Here is a 22,815-nt window from a genome sequence, read left to right as displayed (position 1 = left end):
TCTTTCTCATCAAGAACCTTTGTGGGGAAATCTTTTGTACAGACCCTCCACCCAAGTCTCCTGCAGAAGGCCCCTCCACGCGCTCCCAGATGCTCACGGCTAAGCTAAGCTGGAGCTCAGCCCCTGGGCCCCCCTCTGTTCCTGACTGGATGCCCCGGAGTTAGGGAGCCCCAGCTGTGGCCTCAGCCTGCGTTGTTTGTCACCCAGGCTGGGGTTCCCATCTTAGGTTGCGTTTTCCCATTCCCTGAGCAGTGCATCAGGGAGCTCGTCACCCTACAGCAGGGTAGGGTAAAATGCAGCCTAGCGTTCTGCAGTCCATCTGCACCGCGGAGTTCCCTTATCTCAGCAGAGAGGTGGAACGCAGAACCACCATCTGCAGAGGTGCTCACCGGCCTGGACTGTTGGAACCGTCTCTCAGATATCCCCACCATATCTTTCTCTCTTGCCCATGTTTGCCTTCCTTTTTGTCTTCCACCAACCACTGTGCCTCTCGCTTCCAGGTGTTACTAGTTAGGGGGCACAGTCAATGCCCATCGCATCCCCCCTCTCTTCCACCACGCTCTCATTCAACAGTCGAACCAAAGCAACAATCTGGAGTCCGATGATTATCCAGCACCAACGGGCATGGAAACTTAATTTTACCCCAGCAGCTCAAATATTGACCGTGCTTTAAGCTCACAAAAGGGCCCAGCTTCGCGGCATGGTTTGTATTGATTGGTAAAGCTGTCCTGTTAGTGTGAATTTATTAATTCAGAGGTTAAGGAAAGTGCAAAAGCATCTTTAAAATGAATGTTTGAAAAGACCTTCAAGTTTTCGCCTTAGTTTTTGAAGCACCCTTTCTGCCGGCCTCCTGGTGGATGCCCATCTTGAATGGTGTACGGTAAATGTAGGGCCGTTTGTCCTCAGTGAAAAAGTGGAGATGGCCGCGGCTCCTTCCTCCTGGGCTTATTATGGGAATAAATGGGCCACATAGTGTGCTGTTCTGCAGCGCGGCGGTGTAGGTCATGTTTGCCTTCTTCATAACTGATACTCGCCAATCCCAAATAAAAGCACCGAGACTCCCTTTTTATTATCTTGTGCATAGCAACAAGTCACAGGTTTTTTCTTTTAAAGATTTATTTATTTTTATGTGCATTGATGTTTTTGCCCACATATATGTCTGTGTGAGGGTGTTGGATCCCCTGAACTGGAGTTACAGTTACGAACTGCCATGTGGTTGCTGGGAATTGAACCCAGGGCCTCTGGAAGAGAGGCCAGTGCTCTTAACTGCTGGACCATCTCTCCGGCCCAAAGTTACAGTTCTTAATGTATGCTTTCTTGGAAACCATGCATGGTAGAGTGATGGAAAACACATATTGCTACAACTGGTATTGGTTGTCTCGCCATCGGTCCCAAGGACTTTGTGAATACCATGGAGCTATGAAAATGTTTGTGCTTTTTGTGACCAGTACATCACAGACATCAGAGAAATCGATGCTTTAGAGCCAAATCCCACGTTAGGAACAGCAGCGTAGCTGTTCAAGGGGGATGTGAACTGGAGAATCCCATAGTTTGGTGAGTTCCAGAATCTAAACACATCCATCTAAGAATGAGGCGTTTACCTTGTACTGTAGATCATCTGGAGATTTTCTAGCTGGCGTTTGATGGGTAGGGAGCTTTACATCAGACAGTGCTGAACCAACCTTCATGTCTCGTGCCCGCTTACCTGTTTCTTTACAAAATGTGGCAGGGTTGGAAAGTACCTAAAGTTCCTGCCTGACTAGATTCTTTGAAGTTTAATTAGGACAAGAGATTTGTGTCATCTTAAATAGTCTGTCATCGACATATTAGCATTTGTAGAAATCACCATGAAAGGGGCACAGATATAAAGTAACTTTTAGTCGCCTGATGTAACTGTCCTCTCGAGGCTTACCGCCTCTGCCTGCTAACTTAGGCCTAGGCCTGGAAATTTCTAGCCTCCATACAGTCTTATGTAGAATGCTTTCAGCCTGTGAGAATTACTGCTGAACAAGCTCACCCCTTCCTAGTTCTCTCTGAACTCTGGCTGTCTGGTTCAACTCAGCTGTTTGGGCTCCAACTCCTCTCCAAGTCGATGGATTCAATTTTTCTTTCTTCTCATCCTCTCCTGAATTGCCCTGCTTGGCCTCAAAATAACTTTGGCAATCTGTTCTACTCTTCCGGCTCCTTCTCGTTCTCTGGTTCACTCTGTTCTGACCTGTTTCTATATTGTTCTCTCTTCAACCTGTCTCTGTAAAACTCTCCCAGTAAACCCTCTTCCTTCTGTCTGCACTGTTCCCTGAGCCGCTTTCCTTTCCTCTCTCACCCCTGAGAGCTGGGCAGATCCCATTCTATCAACTCTTTCTCTGATTCACTATTGTCTGCCGCTCAACTAGACGTAACTTTCAAATATGGGCAAATATTACAGGTGGTTGTGAGTCACCATGTGGTTGCTGAGAATTGAACTCAGGACCTCTGGAAGAGCAGCCAGTACTCTTAACCGCTGAGCCATCTCCCTCACTCCCAGAGTCATCTTTTATAGTAATATTAAGTCAGTTAAAAGCCATGACTTTCTTTCAGATTTAAATCTAAGATCTTACGGTTTAATTCTACCAACATTTCCTAAACAGAGTCAGGTATTATCCACTGTTTTTTTTTTTTTTAATCATTTTACGTAGGAAGGTTTATAAACACAATTCTGTTGGTCCTGTGAGTGAATTTATCTTGCTGGTAAATTACAGCAAGTTCATCTCACTGCCTCTATCATATGATCAATTATGAAAGGTTACTATTTAACCAGACAGATATCTACAATCAAAATGAACAGATGTAAAGTGGTCAAGGATACAGAAATAGTGAACAGAGAAGGCCACTGCCTTCTACTGTTGATAAGGACCTGCTTTTGTCTTTTGATAATCGCAGCTCATGTTTATTCTCGATCTTGTAAAGTATGAAGTAAAGGGGTCTGTCGGACCATTCGTTTCGATTGTTTAATTTAAACCAGCAACTGTTTAGTCCCTCAGCAGAAAGTCAGACATTTGATTCTTTATTCCAATTGTTATAAAGAGAAGTCTACACGTCTGCGTGTGCCTCTCTAGGACTTTTAGGGTGCTGTAAAGAGATTTTGTTTATTATCATTGGGTTGCTATAGTGGATACGCATTCAAGATATCTTAGAAAGGTTGTTTTTAAATACCTTTTTTTTTTATGGTTGGAAAGATAGAGCTGTGTTTTAGGAATAGAAATCGGCCAGTCAAGTTTTGGTTTTCATGGACGTGGCAATGGATAATATAAACGAGGTTGTGGTTCTGATTGCCTTGAAGTTCTAGCGTATTTAATACATGTTTACTTTGTACTTACCGAAGAGTGCAAACTCTAATTGGCTTGGATGCCTACCAGGGAGGCCCTCATCATAAGCCAGAGGAAATGTTCTGTACACGGAAACTTGTTGCTTTTCTGATGAAGATGGAGACTTGGGCCAGGGGTGGAGGTGGGTGCAGAGGTGTGAATATTTTTTAATGCATTACATAGAAGTTTCCTGGTCACTGGCAAAACCTTGGGTGTAACCCAATCCTTGTCCCAGTCCGGATGGGTTAGTAGCACAAGGACAAGGAAGAAAATGAGGAAGGGAGGAGGTCCTGGAATGTGGGAGGTGAGCCATTTCTGGGTCTGTAGGCCTTTTCTGATGAGCACTTGGAGTTTGTTGACCGAAGGTTGACAATTATTAATCAGCCGCCCAGCAGATACATCTTATTTGGGTTCATAGGATTTACAAACTTGTTTAAAGATAGTCAACGTTCAAATAAGATCTCAGTGGAAAGTCTATTTGGAAGGTCAGACCGAGTAAGCCACCCTTCCAGGGTGACCAGTTAGCCGGGGCTAGAAGCACCCGCCTCTCATGCCAGCCTTGTTTTGGGCTTGGTGCCCTCTGCAGGCGACTGTGGCTGAGAGGTTTATGGTGCCTCATCCCTCCTTCCTGCCCTTTGCCAGTCTTTAAACCAGCATTGATTGTAGGTGTAAGTACTCCCAACAACAATAACAACCAGGAAAAAAGTGAATGTGTTTGCTGTGATCCGGATATTTATAGTGTTTTCATCATTTAAAGCCTCCTTACCTTGTTTGTGAATGTGCTTATATATTCTGTTTTCTCAACCTATTTTTTTTTTTTTATGGAATAAAATTTTCACCTTATTTCATTGTAGACTGACCAGGAGACAAGTTTACTTTAAGACAAATAGCCTTCTCATACAGTCTATATTTTTCGTCATCTGAGTAGAAACTTTTCTTAAATGAGGTGACTCTCTAAATAGTGTTTTATATAAAAGGCGCATCTTGAAACTTATATTAGTTTCCCTTCATGTAAGTCTCATTAATCTAGTACCCATAGTGGGGTAAGTTATTTGTAAGGACTTCCTAAACGTATAAATATTATGAACTATTTTTCTTTTCTTTTTCCATAAAATTCTGCCAGCGAGTTGAAAATGGGGACTTCAACTGGATCGTTCCAGGAAAATTTTTAGCATTTAGTGGACCACATCCTAAAAGCAAAATTGAAAATGGTAAGTTGTTTTCTCCTTTGCCACATAAACATTAATTATAGCTCACTTTCATTATGTCCTCCATAATTTATTTCATGTACAATTCATTTCCTTCGCTAACATCCGTTAAGGAATATTTATTCATAATTTTCAAAATTGAACAGTTTCAACTTGTGTTTTAAATGCTAAACTTCTAGTATGTTTTATTTTCTTTTGCTTTTTAAAAGCATGTCTACTTTATTTTTAATTATGTGTACATGTGTACTTGTATGTGTGTGCGCATGACTGTGTGTGTATGTATGTATGTGGTATGTAGTGGATAGTATGCACGAGGAGTTGCCTACAGAGGTCATAAGAGGCCATCAGATTCCCTGGAGCTGTGAGTTGCAGGCAGTTGTGAGCTGTTTAACTTGGGTGCTGGGAACCCAACTTTGTTCTGCTGTAAGAGCAGCCCACACTCTTAACTTTTGAATGGTCTCTCCAGCTACTTGAGATTCTGTTTTCAGACGCAGGCTTTCAGGCTGCTGTAAACGAAGCATCATTCACATTCACTGATATGCGAGGCTTAAGAAGGATCCAAGACAGAGCCTGGCCAAACTCTAGCAAGCACACACACCTGAAGCAGTTTTGTTTTGGACTGTGGTAGCTAGAATCTTGATGCTTAACTAGAGCTGTGGTTCTCAACCTTCCTAATGCTGTGACCCTGCAATACAGTTCCTCATGCTGCAGTGACCCCCAAACATAAAATTATTCCATTGCTACTTCATAACTGTAATTTTGCTGTTGTTATGAATGGTAATGTATATATCTGATATGAGCCCTGGGAGACAGATGGCCATCAGACCCTTAAGGGAGTCTTGACCCACAGGTTGAGAACCGCTAGGCTAGAGTCTCTGTCTTAAGAGGTGTTATTTTCTAGAAGTTCCATAATTTCTGTAGAGAATTTGAACTTTGTAAATACTTTTTTGAGCTTAGAATAATTTTCTAGTAGGATTAACAATTTGATCTAGTTATAATGAGTACTTGGGATATTCTATTTTGAGAAACCCCATATTCTGAGGAAGATGAGAGGGATTTCTTAGTAGAAAGGCCGAAGGTTCTTTATTTTTTTAAAAAATATTTTTATGTTTATTTCACAATTTCACATATATATACACAATGTATCTTGGTCATATTTGACTTCTAAATTCCACTTTAGCTCCCCTTAAGCCCCTCTCCCTTACTTCCCTTCACATTCATGTCCTTTTTGTTGAAAAACAAAAACAAAACCAGTAAAACCTTACTGAGTCTGATTTGGGCTGCCTGTTTGCACTGGTGCAGGCCCATGCAAGAAAGCAGGGGCAACAGCAACGTTTGTTAGCCATACCCCAAAGACAGATGACTCCTTCCACCACTAACCTCCATCAGTTTCCAGTAGTTCCTCAGTTAAGGATGGGGCCTTATGAGCTCCTCTCCCATCCATGCTGAAATGTTGACTAGCTTGATCTGGTAGTCTTGAGCCAGTAGCTACAGCCACCAGGAATTCATGAGCGCAACAACCACGCCATGTCTAGAAGACAGCATTTTACAGCTCTCCTCTCCAGCCACAGCTTCTCTGACCCAGACTGAGAGAAGCATCCATTTATGGGCATGAACACATATTTAGAAGGCAGTTTGACAAAGAGTCCACTTAGCAAAATGGATCCCCCCACCTCCCAGGGCCCATGACCTCCCCAGTCATAGGCTTTTGACTCAGTTTACAGTGCCAGGCATAGATTCTCTCTTGTGGAAAAGACCGAAAAATCAAACAGAAAGGTATTGGCTGTCCCCATCCAGTCAGCCACACACAGAGGGCACATCTTGCTGGACAGGCTAGAATTGTCACTCAGCTGGGTAAGACTGTTGACAACTTTTCTCCCTCAGTAGCCTGCATCTTCTGATGCAGTGAGAGCTAGCCAGCAGGGAGGAAGTTTCCTGGTCAGTTCCTGTGTCCTTTATCCAAAGTGCGTTGTGTCATCGGCAATAGAGTCTTATGATCTAGCTATGGTGGATAGTTAAGGAGAAGATGAGATTTTAAAAATAATGATCAGATAGCTGCTGATAGGAGGAGAAGTCAAAGGAAGACCAGTGATCATGGGGCCCGGCAGAAGGCGTTGTGTAAGTCTTAAGGCTGTGTTTGTGTGATCAGAGGCCAACCAGAACACTCATGGAACCTCCTTGACTCATGTAGTTTTGGCAGTAGGGAAAGAGCAGTCTTTATTTTTCTAAATAAATTTGAATTGATTAAGGAATTATAACTATAGAATGAAGTGTGTATTTTGGATTTTAGATTTCAAAACCATTCCTTTAATGGACAATGCTAATCTCTCTCTCTCTCTCTCTCTCTCTCTCTCTCTCTCTCTCTCTCTCCTCTCTCTCTCTCTCTCTCTCTCTCTCACACACACACACACACACACACACACACACTTCAGAGTTGGAGGGTAGCTTGAGACAGAATCCCAGAAATTCAAAGTGTTCGTTTGTCTATTTAATGAGCGAAGTCTTGTAGGCAGATTGAGGCCTGGCTCACCTGTCCCTTACTAGTTGTGAACTTGCAGTGAGTGTCCTCCCTTCTGTAAGCATCAGTTCCCTTGTATAGCCCGGTGAGGGAACAGATGCACATCTTGGGCAGCTAGCGAGGGCAGGATTAGAGATAAGGATGAAGAGCCTTAAGGTGGCAGGTCCCTCGGCAGCTACACAATTGTATTTTTATCACGATGAGCTGCCTACCATATCATCGTTCACAGACTAGTCATTTTACTCAGCTTCCCCTCACTTCCCCAACTTTAAAACAAGGGGCTGAGAAGAGCTGAATTGAAATCTCTTCGTTCTGAAATTGTTTGGTTAGCCTGTTCTTTAGCTCCTCTGGGTCCTGAGCTTCACCGACGCCATGTCTCCACCTAGTGGCAAGATGGAGTAAGGGTTGAGTGAGCGACCTGTCAACCCTGAGTGGACTGGTAGAGTTCCAGGAAATGGCATTGCTAAGTCTCAGTAGTCCCTCACAAGTATCCGAACACGACAGTAACGCCGCTTCCACACACTTGTTGAGAGGTCATAGGACGTTTGGATGATTTTTCTTGGTTTTAATTAATTCAAAGTCTTTTGATTTTTTTATTTTTTAGAAAAGCTCGGCCTGTTCTCTTACTTGGTGTCCAGATAAATAGAATGACGTTGAGCCTTACCTGAAATAATCACCCGCACAGGTGCTAGAGTTTGAGTTACAGGGTTTAAACGCTGGTTAGCTACGCGTGCATGGACTAGGAAGCTATCCAGGCATTATTCTGTGACTGTGTGGTTTAATGAGATAATCCATTTAGGGTACTTTCGTGCCTGGGGGCATAGCAAGTGATCAATAGAATTAGGTATTAGTGCTGTCATCATCATCATCTCAATGTCCTGGTACCACATGTGTACAAGTATTGCCCCAGGTTCTTTTTCAGAAGATACCCATGCTTTCTCTTACAGTTTAGGCCTATTAGCTCAACCCCAGATTTACTCCTCATGGACACTCATATATGAACAGTGGTTCTCTCACCTTGGTGGTAAAGGGGAACAGATAGGCATCAATCCAGACAGGGGCCCTTGTAAGGTTCAATGAATGCTAGAAACCTGTGGCAGAAGCTCTGAGTAGCTGCCACAGCCAACCAGGGCTTCCCACGACTCGGAGTCTGTGCCTTAGGAATTCCTCATATGGTACAAAAGCTTTTCTATTTCCTCACAGCAACCACAGTCATTTCCCCCTTTGTCCTATGAGTCTGTTGGGAAATTATCCTACCAAGGAAACCAACTAGGAAAACAGACTTGGGTTTTGTAAGTAGAAAAGTGTGTTTTCTCCCTGTGTGTATAAATTGCTGTGTCCACACAAGAGATGTGGAGTAAGCCCCCTGTAATCTGTTTGTTAAAATGCAGCCAGGCTGGGATTAGTAAATCTTCCAGTTTCACCTCTGCCTTTTGTTGATATCCAGGCATTACAGCTAGTGCTCCTCCTGTCCTTGCAGACAGGAGAGCCAATGCTGGTAAGTGAACTAAAGCGACATCTATCGGCTGTGTGGGGTAGCGCTCAAACGGCAAGAGAAGGCTGGAGAACTAGAAAACAGGCAGTGGGCAGAAACAGCGTATCTGCAGGGTCCACATAGAACAGGGCCCATGCCAGAAGGAATTTTTATTTACTCATTTTAAATTTTATTCATTTAATTTTAAAAAATTAGCTTACACAGTCTTCGATATCATTGCGGTATTTTTGAAAGAAGTGTGTTTAAGTAGAGTCTCCTCCCCATCATCTCTCCCATTGCTGATACCCCAGCCCTCCACCATCCCTTCAACTGCTGATACCCCGGCCCTCCATTATCCCTCCCACTGCCAACCCTCTCTTGTTACCCCTCTAGTGATTCTGACTTTCATGTCAGCGTGCCCCTCCTTTGCCCCGCTCCCTTAGCATCAGCTCCTCTTTCTCCCCTCTCTTGCTCTCATAGTTTTCTAGGCTTTATTTGTGACTACACCCATTTCTATACGTACATGTATACATTACAAGCTAGGATCCACAGATGAAAGGAAACATGTGGCTTTTGTCTTTCTGAGTTTGGGTCACCTCACTTAATATTATACATTCCAGATCCATCCATTTTTCCCTCCTGGAAATTTCATTTTCTTTGCAGCTGAGTAGCTTCCCATTGTGAATTGGTTCCACATTTTCATTATCCACTCAGTTCATGGACATCTAAATCCTTTCTACTGTATAGGGCAGCAATAAATAGGACGTATAGGTATCTGTGTGGTAAGGTTGGAGTCCTTTGGATATGTTCGCGAGTGGTACACTAGTTCATATGGTCCATCCTTTCTTTAAATGTTTTGAGTAATCTCCATGTGGATTTCTACAATGGCTGTACTAGCTTGTACCTCACCCACAGTGAGTAAGGGTTTCACTTTCCATACATCTCCAACAGCATCTGTCGTTGGAGGTCTTGATGTTTGCCGTTCAGAGGGAATTCAGGACAGGGAGTTTGTTACGGTGAGACTAACAAGAAAGACAGCAATGACGGGTGCAGAGGGTCATGGAGAAGGTAGTGGGGTCCCTTTGAGGCTGAGGGACGAAAGAAGCGAAGGGGAGTTGGGAGGACTGAGGCCCATGGGAGAAGAGCGTCTGCTGGTCCTCAGAGCTCTGAAGGGAACGCCAACTGCTGTGCAGATTTGGGGCTTGAGGAGTAGAGACCCAGGGGCTCTGCTGTTGGAGAAGACGTCTGGTCGGTTCAAGGCATGCCAAGTCAAGATGGGAGTTCTAGTTAAAGTGCTGACAGACGGGAAGAAAGGTTTTCTTTGGTTGTCCTGTCATCTTTCCTACTTTGAGAGCAAACAGGAAAGATTGTAGAAAGGTAGTCTGCATGGAGTAGTACTAGGTGGACCCAGAGTTACAAAGACTGAGTTGGAGGCTTGGCTTGGAGCTGAGAGAGAGAAAAAAAAGACAGGGTGAGCAGGACATGCAGCCAAGAGCACAGTATGGAAACCTTCTAGTTCATTCTGGAGCACATCAACCCTGTGAACTCCTAATGAGGTCACGTCATTTGCCTGGTCTGCCAAGAACCTGCCAGCAACTTGGTGAACCCTGACTAGGTGAATCCTGAATGAGTGATTGGTGGTGACTGGTGTGCTATGAAATTAGTCCTCTTAGCTTCTGGGGCTGCAAGGCAAGGTTTTCAGTGGTCCAGATTCGCAGTGGTCACTTTGGATGGCCTGCCAAGAGTAGATCAGTAACCCAGCTGCCTCTGACGCTCCCAAGAATGTTTGCTTGCTGGGGTTCGTGCCAGAGCACCTGGAGACTGTCACCCCAGTCTGTGACCAAGAGTTACCCTCTTAACTTAACTCTGAAGTATTTCCATTGGATGTGTATATATTTATGCTACACAGAATGATTGATTAAAACCATGTACACACTATGGAGTGGTGGTCATGTTTAACATATGGGTCCAGTCCCATGTGCTGTAGGCGACACGCTGTGCGCTAGGACCCTTGATCATATTCCTCTGGTCTAATGGAACACTTTGACCTCTGTCCCCACGGTTCCCAGCTGTTATTTTAAGGAGACCATTTTTTTAAAGAAATCTTACAAGCGGTGACTCGGACAACGCAAATGATAATCACAACCTGTCTTACAGGGAGTTGTGCTGTAGTTGTACCTCTACCTTCGAAAACGTCTTAGCTGTAGATGAAATGAATCTATCAAGAGTGATATTCAAGAAGGAGTATTACTCCAAATCACCCCAGCATGGCTCTGTACACTGGAGTACTTCAGAACTGCCTTTGTTTGGGGGGCTCCAAGATTATGCCTCTAGGATTCGGATTTGAGAGGTTGCTGTTTTCGGCGAACTCTTTTCAAAACACAGAGGATATTTTGTGTGTCTGTAGGTTGTAGCTGCCTCTGGTGTTCATGGCTCAGCTGCCACTTTGATTACTCCTCCGTGACCTTTCACACACACACGAGACACTCTTTTCTCCTAACTCCATGAGGTTTTAATACTTTGTTGTTTATGCGAGGTGGGATGTGTTTTCTGCTGTTTGCCTGCAGGTTACCCTCTCCACGCTCCTGAAGCCTACTTTCCGTATTTCAAAAAGAACAACGTGACAACAATCGTGAGATTGAATAAAAAGATTTATGAGGCGAAGCGCTTCACAGACGCTGGCTTCGAGCACTACGACCTGTTCTTCATAGATGGCAGCACCCCCAGCGACAACATCGTGCGAAGATTCCTGAACATCTGTGAGAACACGGAGGGGGCCATTGCGGTCCACTGCAAAGGTGTGCTCGAGCTCTTGGGGCCCGCTGTACTGGGGAAAGGTGGGCCCGGACCACCTAATAATGAACAAGGCCTGCGGGTGATAGAACACAGTGGGATGTTTTTCTTTTGTGTAGACAGTTGGAACACGAGCCCATTTTAATAATCCCTTCCCTAAAGAAGGGAAGGATTAATCGCCTTGGTGGTGGGGCCTAGCCTTCTGGACAAGTCATTGCATGCCCTTGTGACTCTTCTGAGTTCATTGACTCTTAACACCATCTATGTTACCTCAACATAGAGGCGTCCGTGCTCCGTAAGACATCTTTCCTTAGGGGACTGTGTCAAGAGGCAAATGTTGGTTCCCTTGTCCCTTTTCCTTTCGGAATTGATCATCCTTTTCTAAATACTCTTCCATCATCTAATATTTAGTGTTTTCATGTGTGCATTCATGAGTGTGTATGTCAGAGTTTGACAACTCAAGTCTTCCTTGGTCTCTCTCCTATTTTGTATTTTTGAGAGAGGGTCTCTCACTGAAGTGGGAGCTTGCCTTTTTTGTTACACTGACTGGGCGTTGAGTCCCAGGGATTCTCTTCTCTCTACCCTCCCTATTCACGAGCACCTGGATTATATCGGGGTCATTATAGCTTTATTGTGGATACTAGGGCTCAAACCACAAAACCCCACTCTTGCTGAGCAGGTTTACTGACTATCCACCCAATTGTTTTCTTTTAAGGGTCTCTCAGTTCTTCCACACTCACGCTGCCTCTCCCCTGAGTCTTCTGCCTCATAGAATGGAGGGTCTTCTCACCCATTACTTGATGTGGGTTATCTCAGAATTCACTGGAAGACTCTGCTGTGCAAGTGAATACCATGGCTTCTGGAGTGGGCACTTTGATTCAGAGACCGGTCAGGTAGAGCAAGTGTAGGTCCTCGCTTTAAAAAAATCAAACTGCAGGATTTCCGGTTAATTTTGAGCGTTGCATTAAAGTCGGAAGAAGCTCAGATTAGACTGTAGGTTTTCTAGTTCGGTGATCTTAATTTCAGCGGAGACAAATCACTCCTGGGAATGGAGCCTCAAGTGTGCCACTTGCAGCTCTTCACAATGCCGCGAGGTGGCGCTGCTCACATTGGCTTTGGGTCCACAAAAGGGGTTTTTTTTGTTGCATGTTATGCAAATCGGCCAGTAGGTGTTGGGGATGGTACTGTTCTTTTCGTGTGCGGAGCGCTGCTGTAACTGCCTTATTCAGACAGTGTGGCTTTGGTTCTGACAGAAATTAAAATACCATTTTGTAGGCCCTTGTTTCTATGTTTAAGATGTGAGTAGGTGGAGGAACTTTGCTGAACATGTGAGCTGAGAGCAGCGATGCGAAGCTGACTTCTCTCAGCAGCCTGGAAGAGAGGGGAGCGACCCGCACATGCCCCCGATTTAGGGATGGCTCCCCGATTTAGCCAGGCTGCACCCACCGTTGGCGCAGCTCTTCTCTCATCCTTCTTTGGAGGGAAAGACCCTGGCTTGCAGGACAGTCCTCCTTTTGGGCTGTTAGAAAGGTGCTCCTTGCTCACTCCTTTTCTGCTGGTCTCTCCCTAGGCAGAGAGCTGGCTTCTTCTGAACGTTTCTTTGGCACCCTAAGTTTGTTTTATTGTAACCATCCCGGTGGGAACGAAAGTACTCTAAATAGAACCTTGTGCCAGCTGAGTTTGACTATCGGGCTGTTGTGGTTATGGACCTCACAAAACTGGATTTTCATGCTGGGAGAAGCCTGCTAGAGGGAGAAATCTCTCTCTCTCTCTCTCTCTCTCTCTCTCTCTCTCTCTCTCTCTCTCATTCTCTCATTTCACATCACTGACAACTTGTCGGGTCACTTCTTTGTTCCTCTCTTCACTACAACACCTTGAATGACTCTCCTTTTCTGTTTTCTTCTCTCAAATGTATCTTTAATCAGAACACTGAGGACGGATGGGTGGCTGAACCTGGATCTTTGTGTGTGTGTGTGTGTGTGTGTGTGCATGTAGGGGTGGGGGAGGAGGAAGGGCTGGTTGGGACCCAGCATCTGACCCTAACTCTGGTGACAAGGTGGTGTCCTGTACTGTCTGAGGTTGCCCAGATGCAGGACAAGGCCCACCATCCCCATATCTCCTGTGTCAGAACCTGAGAGCCGGTGGATTGTGCTAATGATGCTTTAGTATGGGGTACACCTGTCATCTCTTTTGAAGTTCAGTTTCCTATTTAAACAAAAAAAAAATCACCATTTTTCCTAGGAGATTGATTTGGCCTTGTCCCTGGTCAGTTTTATTATGACAAAGCTATGTGAATATCATATTTACAAGCTATATTTTGGATCAACTGACTCCATGGAGAAAAAGACATAGCTTTCATTTTTCACTTAAAAGTTTTTCATACGGTATTTTTTTATTATGCTTTTCCCCAATTCCTTTCCTATCCTCCTTACCTCCCTACCCATCCAACCACTTGCTCTCTGTCTCTCTCAAAACAAGAAAACAAAAGACAAAAATCAAAACAAACAAAAAACCAATAAGATGAAAAAAAAATGCTCAAACGAAAAAAAAAAAAAAAAAAAACGAAACAAAATCTCCCTAGCTCCGCAAAAACATCTTGTGTTGTTGGTCAACTACCTCTGGGATGAGACCTGCTCTGGGATGTGCGTAATCTGAACGGGGAGGCTCCCTTGGGAAAATCTGTTTCCCATTTGCCAGGAAATAGCTTTTTTGGTTAGGGTTGGGGACCCTGTGTCCCCTTCCCTGTCTCAGTGCTGGGACCCTGTGTGGCTTGAACCTGTGCAGCCCTTGTGAGTGTTGGCACAGCCTCTGTGAGTTCACATGCGAATCAATCACTTGCTCCTGCAGTAGATGAATGAGATCCACAGTGGACAATGGGCAGCGACTTTGCAGCACTCAGTCCTGAGTGGGATGTCATTTTACACGCCCCTCCCCCAAGGTTCAGGGATCTAAGGGGAAGCTGAGGTAGAAAGATTGTAAAAGCCAGAGGTGGTGGATGATCCCAAGGAAACAGGGTATTCCAGACAAAGCTTAAATCTAAACACAGTGTCTACCTCGATGGCATGTGGCCTCTAAGAACTACTGGGAAAAGAAAACTCTGCGGTTAAAGATTCTTGTTGATATACAGGCTTTCTTTGTACATCGCCTACCTGTGAATGTTTACCTCTTAAGGAATGTATACATATTTTTCCTATGGCAGAGCTGTTTTCCTCCCCATGTTTCCACTGTCAGTTTTTTATTTTAAGTGTTTTTTTTTTTTTTTTATTTTAAGTAAAGGACTCATAGAGGAGTCACATATCAGGGCGAGTGAGGTGGCTTCCTCCTTTTCCCACTTGTTAACGCATTCAGGATTCTTCCCTAAGCCTCACACCTTTGGTTTAATTGCAGCTGTTTTGTTTTTAATGGTGTACTTAGCTACCTGGGCTTGCTAATTACTTTGACGTCTGCCCTGATTAAGTCAGCTTAATTTTCTGGAAATTCAAGCAGCACTCAGGGTTTTAATTGAACGAAAGGAACTAGAAGTGAGCCTCCTATCTTGTGTTAAATGAACCCTCCCTGGGGAACGGAGAGGGAATGAAAATGTCATGTGGCAACATACAGTGTCACAGCTCTGTTGCAGTGGTACAAAACCCACCACAAGGCCGTGTCTGCAGCCCATAATGCGGGTGATTAAAGGAGTGGCTGGAAATGCCTGGCATTTTCTAGCCTCAATCTTAATCTAAAGAATAGCAACATCGTTTCTCAGTTGTGTGCATAGGGGTGCCCTATTGGGAACCAGCAGGACTGGCAGTCTAAGGCATTTGTTCTAAATAGAGCACCCTGCACCTTTGCCGTGTGGTGCTGGGGAGCCCTTTAATTACGGATGCTTTAACATTTTTGTTAAAGTTTTAATAAAAACTTAGTGAAGTATTCCTATTCTGCTCACTGTGGTAAGAGCTCCCAAGGATGGAGTGCTAAGTAGATTCTTTTTATAGACCTAAAATTATAGACTCCTTCTAAAGGGGGGGGAGAAGCAACTTCAGTTTCAGAGAAATTCGAACATTCGCAGCACCATCTCTTGGCTGTGAGGAGGAATAGGAAACTGATTTGGGGCAGGGGGAGGTTAACCAGGCAGCTCTTTTGCATGAGGAACGGTTGTGGGAGTCTCTAGGAAGAAGCCCCCTCTGCTCTCCAGACAGGGACCGAAACTGGAAACCCCTGAGACCACCTGGCTCTGGTGCCTGCTCCAAGGAGTTCAGTGTGCTCAGTGGCAGCTCTTCCTGCAGTTACGCAAGCCTTGTCAAGTAACCGGAGAGTTACTTACTGTACAGTTTCTTCACAGGAAAGTGAGAGTCCACTGAAGCTATGGTTAACTTTACCCTCTTATTGATGTTGATGTTTGATCTGTGTCAGAAGGTACTTGAGGTAAATAGGGCACACACACACAGAGACACACACACAGACACACATACACACAGACACACACAGAGACACACACACAGACACACATACACACAGACACACACAGAGACACACAGACACACATACACACAGACACACACAGAGACACACAGACACACATACACACAGACACACACAGAGACACACACAGACACACATACAGATACACACACACATACACACACACAGATACACATACACACAGACACATACACACAGACACAGACACATACACATACAGACACACACACAGATACACACACTAGACATACACACACCAGATACACACACACACACAGAGACACACACACACACACACACTAGACATACGCACACCACATACACACACAGACACACAGACACACACACAGACACACAGACACACACACAGACACACAGACACACACACAGACACACAGACACACACACAGACACACAGACACACATACACACACACTTCGTCTACTAACACTGCATGTATGCTTTTTAAGCAGGAAAGGCGAATGGGAAGGCAAGGCAGGCATCTATGGGCGTGAACTTGACTGTCCATGTCCTTCGGATATCACCTTTGCTGGCCATTTTAAGCAGTGCTGCTATCACGTGGGCAAATGGCTTGTGCTGGGAAAAATCCTTTCTATTTTTTCCTGCATAATGTACGGATTTCCCATGCAACCTATAAGCCGCTGTAACAGTGCGATTGCATGTAGGCAATTAGAAATAAAATGTCCAGAGATGCTTCTGGGAAGCAGTGGTATCCAAACGATGGCTCAGCAGGTCAAGGTGCTTGCTGCTGTCCTGTCCACTCGAGCTTGCTGCTGGGGTCCACACGGTGGAGGAGATAACGGAGTCTTGGCCATTGCTGTCTCACCTCTCTATGCATACGTACACCACACACCAGTCAATGCAACCTAATTAAAGCAACTATGGAAAACAACGTAAAGACATTCCTTTTCTAGATTTTTAATGCTTCTTAAATTGGGGTGGGTTTAAGAGTTGGTAAGCAATGATATATATTACATGTTATTACATGTTATGGCTGTTTTTCAGATCTGATCAAATACTGTGCATGTCATAATACCGGGAGAATAGATTATCTGCATCATTTGACCAGGGAAAATGCAATATTTTGTTTCTTTTTATTCAAGTCAATGGTTTTATTCATTTATTGTATTTGAACCTAAAGCGTTGAATGAAAAACAAAGTCTCTACCATTAAGTTACTGCCCTAGTCCTAGACTATTCATAAACAAAGCTATTGACTAGATTTCATATATCTCCCTCCCTCCCTCCCTCCCCCTCCCCCTCCTGCTCTCCTTCTCTTCCTGCCTCTTTCTTTCCGATAGAGTGTCACACATTTTGCCCTGGCTAGACTTGAACCCCATGATTCTCCTGCCTCTGCCTCCTCAATTCCAGTCTTACAAGTGTATGCCACCACACCTCATTTTCCCATTCCCTTTTCCAATGAAACCTTTTCATGGATGAGTTTCAAGGTCAGAGATTTTAGTCATTTTAAATTCCATTGTGACTCAATCAAAATGTCTGTCTAATTCAACTCTTGCTCCTTATTGCTGCCTCCCTGCCCCTCTTGGCCATCTTTGCGCCTCAGCCTCTGCCCATCCATCGCCCCCTCTAGCCAGCAGTCTTCTGCCTCCAGATCCATTTCTTGAATTCGTGTCACTTTCTTACCTAAAATGTAAGGCAGCTACATTTGCCCTTTCCGGTGGTTAGAGAAAAATGTGGATTGGTTCTGTTTCGTGTTGTGTTTTTTTCCCCCTTTTTCTTCGGTATTGGGAATCGAACCAGGGGCGTTGCAAATGTTTGCCAGGTGCTTGGCCAATAAACTACATCTCCAGCCTGAAAAATGTATTTCTTTTTTTTAACATGAGAGAAACTGCGTGAACGGCAGCCATTGCTGCTGTCTTTGCACTAGAATCCAGGGTGCTCTGTGGACAGGGTAGTGTTTATGTTTTTGTGGATGCACTTGCTACACTTTGCTTTTCTTGTTTCCCTCTCTTTACAGCTGGTCTGGGGAGAACTGGGACTTTGATAGCTTGGTAGTGTTTATGTTTTTGTGGATGCACTTGCTACACTTTGCTTTTCTTGTTTCCCTCTCTTTACAGCTGGTCTGGGGAGAACTGGGACTTTGATAGCCTGTTACGTCATGAAACACTACAGGTTCACACACGCTGAAATCATCGCTTGGATCAGAATTTGTCGACCAGGCTCCATCATTGGACCCCAGCAGCATTTCCTGGAAGAGTAAGTGCCCCTTTCCAACGAATGCCTTCCCTTCTCCCCACTGAGCCTTTCAATCCTTGTTCCCTGGCTGTGGACCTGGTTACAAAATGACTGCATTGTTAGAGAAGGTGGTGCTTCTGGTAGACTATTGTTGGCTTGACAGCTAAGGTCTCTGATCTTGTACTTTGTATCTCGTAGATCAGGTGACAGAGGAGCTCCATCATCTCTGCCTACCCTTTTTCTGTCACTTTCTATGCGTGATGTGGCTACAGTGCAATTTTCTATGTCTTCCCACTTGACACTGCTCATTTCTTTCTTTTGCTTGTGTGTCTAAAAGCAGAATGACAAAAAAACCCTCACAACTGGGGTCAGTCCCTGGGGTCATTCACTGTGTCAGTCACTGGGTCAGTCATGGGGGTCAGCCACTGGGTCAGTCACGGGGGTCAGTCATTGGGTCAGTCACGGGGTCAGTCACTGGGGTAAGTCCCTGGATCAGTCCCTGGGTCAGTCACTGGGTCAGTCATGGGGGTCAGCCATGGGGGTCAGTCATTGGGTCAGTCATTGGGTCAGTCACGGGGTCAGTCATGGGGGTCAGTCATTGGGTCAGTCCCTGGATCAGTCCTGGGTCAGTCACTGGGGTCAGCCACTGGGCCAGTCACTGGAGTCAGCCACTGGGTCAGTCCCTGGGTCAGTCCCTGGGTCAGTCACTGGGATAAGTCCCTGGATCAGTCCCTGGGTCAGTCACTGGGGTCAGCCACTGGGTCAGTTACTGGAGTCAGCCACTGGGTCAGTCCCTGGGTCAGTCATGGGGTCAGTCACTGGGCCAGTCACTGGGTCAGTCACTGGGTCAGTCATGGGGGGTCAGCCATGGGGGTCAGTCATTGGGTCAGTCACCGGGTCAGTCACCAGGTCAGTCACGGGGGTCAGTCACGGGGTCAGTCACGGGGGTCAGTCATTGGGTCAGTCCCTGGGTCAGTCACTGGGGTAAGTCCCTGGATCAGTCCCTGGGTCAGTCACTGGAGTCAGCCACTGGGTCAGTCAAAGGGTCAGAGGAATGAGAAGAAAAAGGTTCACTAAGTCATTTCTGACCAGGTTGCTGAGAGGCTTCATGCTCAGTATTTGGAAGATCCCTCCTTGATGCACTCACTTACACTTATGCCTTTCCATCCAACCCCAGGCCACTGTGCAGAAAGATACTATTGGTAGGAGAGCCCTTTATGAAACAGCCACTTTCCCCATATGAAGCACTTACTATTGAACATAAATAGGAGGAGGAAACTTTTCATTTGTTTTGAGATAATAATAGCTCTGGTTGACCTTGACCTCACTAAGTCGCTGAGGATGATGCCTCTGCTCCCACCTTCTGAGTACTGAGGTGATGAGGCTGATTGAACCCAGAACTTTTTGAATGCTAGGCAAGTGCGCTAACCAGTGTGCCACCCTCCAGCCTCCTAGGGTGAGATGAAGTGGTACTAGTTGTCTTCAGTCCAATTCTAACATACTGTCAGTTTCTGAGACCTCACTCAGACATGTTTCTTCTTTGCGCTCCATTTGGAATGATTCCATCTGACTTAAGTCACTTCAGTTTGGATGAGGTGTCCTAAGTAAGAAAAATGTCCCAAGTAAGCTTTTTACCTCTGAAAGGATTAAGAAACTCTTGAGCCCAAGGGAGTACTCCTTCACTAAACCCATGGGGAATAACTGCTAAGAAAATCAGGGAGTTAGCAGGAAAAACTCAGTTGGAGGGCATGAGACGGATGTAGGATGAGTTCCAAAGAAAAGTTACACATAAATAGGGCTATTAAGGAGACAGAAGTGTCCAGGTTTCTCCTCGTGGGAACAAACGAATTAATCAGTTAGGAGTTTCTTCTCACTTTTTTTTTTGAGCATTTTTATTAAATATTTTTTATTTATATTTCAAATGTTATTCCCTTTCCTGGTCCCCTCCATCCCATTCCCCTCCCCTTCTTCTATAAGGGTGTTCCTCTCTCCATTCATCCCCCTTCCCGCCCCCTGACATTCCCCTGCACTGGGGGGGAGGGGAAGTCCAGCCTTGGGAGTACTAAAGGCTTCTCCTTCCATTGATGCCCAACAAGGCCGTCCTCCGCTACATATGCAGCTGGAGCCATGGGTCTGTCCATGTGTACTCTTTGGTTGGTAGTTTAGTCCCTGGGAGCTCTGATTGGTTGGTATGGTTGTTCTTATGGGGTTGCAAGCCCCTTCAGTTCCTTCAGTGAGACCACGGGCTTCCTCCAGTTTTCTGTTGTGCATTTATGCGTCTATAGCACGGGGTATGTGCCATTCGCTTATGATGCCAATTGCTTGGTAATGTTGAATAAGTGACCTCCAGGTTTGAAACTTGAAACCCAAATGTTCCCAAACCTACTTCCTTAAACCACTTTCCCAGTCTTAAAATGAACAGTTGGAAGAATGTCCCTTTAAAAGGCACATTGAACCCTCGCTTGCTCCAGGCTCTCTGCTAGGCACAGCTGAAGGATCCAGGACTCTTGGTTCAGTTTTTTTCCCCCTCTGTGCTGGGTGTCAGGGTCCACCATTGTCCCCCAGCTTGTGTCCCCAATGCTTTCACCACTCCATCTGTCTCTGCCTGCTGTCGTAATGGCATCTGAAGAAATTAGGGTCCCGAGGCCTCTGCACTTGGCTTGAAGCAATTCTGTTTATCTGTAAATGGATATGCTATAAGACTTTGGCGACACCCTTCCCTGTGAGTCATACAGCAGTTTCCCAAGTATTTGCCTGTGCAAACTGAAGTGCAGGGACGACCTACTCCCATAGCTAAGCACTGTAAGGATCAAAACCTTCCAGAAGGTAGATTTCTTTTGTACCCTTTCTGCTTTGGGAGGTGTTTGCATGGAATACCGCCTGAGTTGCTCATCACTTCTCCCAGGCTGTCTTATAGATCGTCTTTTTCAGTGTTGTAGTCTAGCGCTATTCTGCCAAGTTATCAAACTCAACTTTTTAGTCTCTCCTCTGCGGCCCCTCCAGTTCAATGAAGCTATGGTTCTGACTTGTCACACCATAAATGAACTGTGCAGGCTTTGAGTCTTGTCTGAGCTGAAGCAAGCAGTATTGTGTGTCTATTTTTCTATATTTCACATTCTTTTGTGCTAATGATAGAAACGCCTGTTCCCTTCTATTGCTGTGTAGCATAGGGATGTTTGAGAATGTGATTTTTTTTTGTCCTCCTGGTGAGTGTTTATGTGGTCCAGTGTTGGCTAACTTGCATCTTTTGCTCACACGATCTGTTGGATGGATCCCTGTGACAGAACAACTGGGCATGTGTGCCTTGGGCCTTAGGAGTGTTAGCTAGCAGTTTCTGGAGGTCTGGGAGGCCGAGGGGACGAGCAGAAGAAGTCTGTACTAGTGCAGGCCTTGTGTGGAGTAGGGGCAGAATGAGAGGCAGTTTGGCATTTTGGGAAATCTGATAGCATAGGCTTCTGAAGGGTTTCACAGGATAAGCGTGTTTACTTACCCTTTCCCTGATATTTCCTGTTATTAGGCTTAGAGACTTTATTTCAAACGCAGTTTTCTCCTTTGCTACTTTAAACATAACATTGAACCTTCTCCAAGGTTGTTTTGTGCTAACCCCGATTTTTCTTTTGCTCTGCCCATGTGCGGGTTGACGGCTGACAAAAGGCTCTCTCTCTGTTAAATGTAAACAACCAAGAAGAGAGTTTATCTCATTCTTTTCAGCACACCCCGAGGTTCTTAATGAGACGACTTTGAAGTAGTTATTTTCTACCTTAAATCTCTGTTGTAACTGAGCCCTGCCAAGAATTAGCTTCCCAGGAGGAAAGGTTCATTTTAACTCATGGCCTTCAAGGTGTCAGCCCATGATTTACCCTACAGATTTTGATTACCTATCAATCACATCTGTGTGTCCATCCATCCATCCATCCATCCATCTATGCATCATCCATCTATCCACCCACTCACCCTAACATCCATCCATCCATCCATCCATCCATCCATCCATCCATCCATCCACAAATCCATCCACACATCCACCCACATACACATCCACACATCCACATATCCATCCGTCCATCCATTCACACATCCATCCATCCATCCATCCATCCATCCATCTACCCTCTAGCTCTTCTGCTTACCTACCGTTTACTGTCACTGTCCTCTGCCTTCAGTCTAATCACAATCCAAACTGTTGTCATCTTATAACTTGAGTGCTGCTGTCTATAGAAATGTTGGCTTACTTCCTGCCATCTACCATCACCATTTATGATTGTTTCAATTATCTCACTAGTGAACATTCAGAACCACAGCAGAGAGAGGCAACATCCTTGCTTCCCTCATTTTTACTAAAATCCAAACGGAAGAAGGAAAGGTCTACTTTGTTCTCCCATATTCTTTCTTACTGCAATGGTTGCTCCTCCCTAAGTTTCTTCTATCTTTTTCTGTTGGTTTAGGAAATGTCTTACAGTGATTCTTTTTCTTGGGTGGTGGTGGTGGTGGTGGTGGTGTGTGTGTGTGTGTGTGTGTGTGTGTGTGTGTGTGTGTGTGTGTGCATGTATACCATGGCACCAGTGGGAAGTTCAAAGGTCAACCTCAGATGTTATTCTTTGCTTTCTACCTTGTTTAAGACAGCGTCTCTTGTGTTTGCTGATGTGTATGTCACGCTGGCTGGCCTTGAGCTTCCAGGAATCGTCCTGTCTCTGCCTTCCATTTCTCCACCCTGGGCCATCTCTTCAGCCCTAGAGATTCGTTTAGAGTAGATTGGCTGGCACTCAGTTCTTTTCATTTTCCTGCATCTGAGAATGTCTTG

General features: G+C 45.0%; 1 protein-coding gene across 15 annotated transcripts in view; it reads left to right on the top strand.

Annotated features, from left to right (window-relative positions):
* Cdc14a (cell division cycle 14A) overlaps positions 1 to 22,815 on the top strand; it is a 166,642-nt gene that overhangs the window by 91,358 nt on the left and 52,469 nt on the right. For 14 of the 15 annotated variants that reach the window (XM_087624813.1, XM_087624815.1, NM_001134856.1 and 11 more), the window contains 3 exon segments: positions 4,468 to 4,555; positions 11,112 to 11,342; positions 17,897 to 18,035. In XM_087624813.1, coding sequence (XP_087480939.1) covers positions 4,468 to 4,555; positions 11,112 to 11,342; positions 17,897 to 18,035 — 458 coding nt within the window. 15 annotated transcript variants of the gene reach the window in all.

The sequence above is a fragment of the Rattus norvegicus genome, chromosome 2 (genome assembly GCF_021556685.1).
Source record: "Rattus norvegicus strain SHRSP/BbbUtx chromosome 2, alternate assembly SHRSP_T2T, whole genome shotgun sequence".
Taxonomy (NCBI): domain Eukaryota; kingdom Metazoa; phylum Chordata; class Mammalia; order Rodentia; family Muridae; genus Rattus; species Rattus norvegicus.
This window is presented reverse-complemented; position numbering and strand designations above follow the sequence as displayed.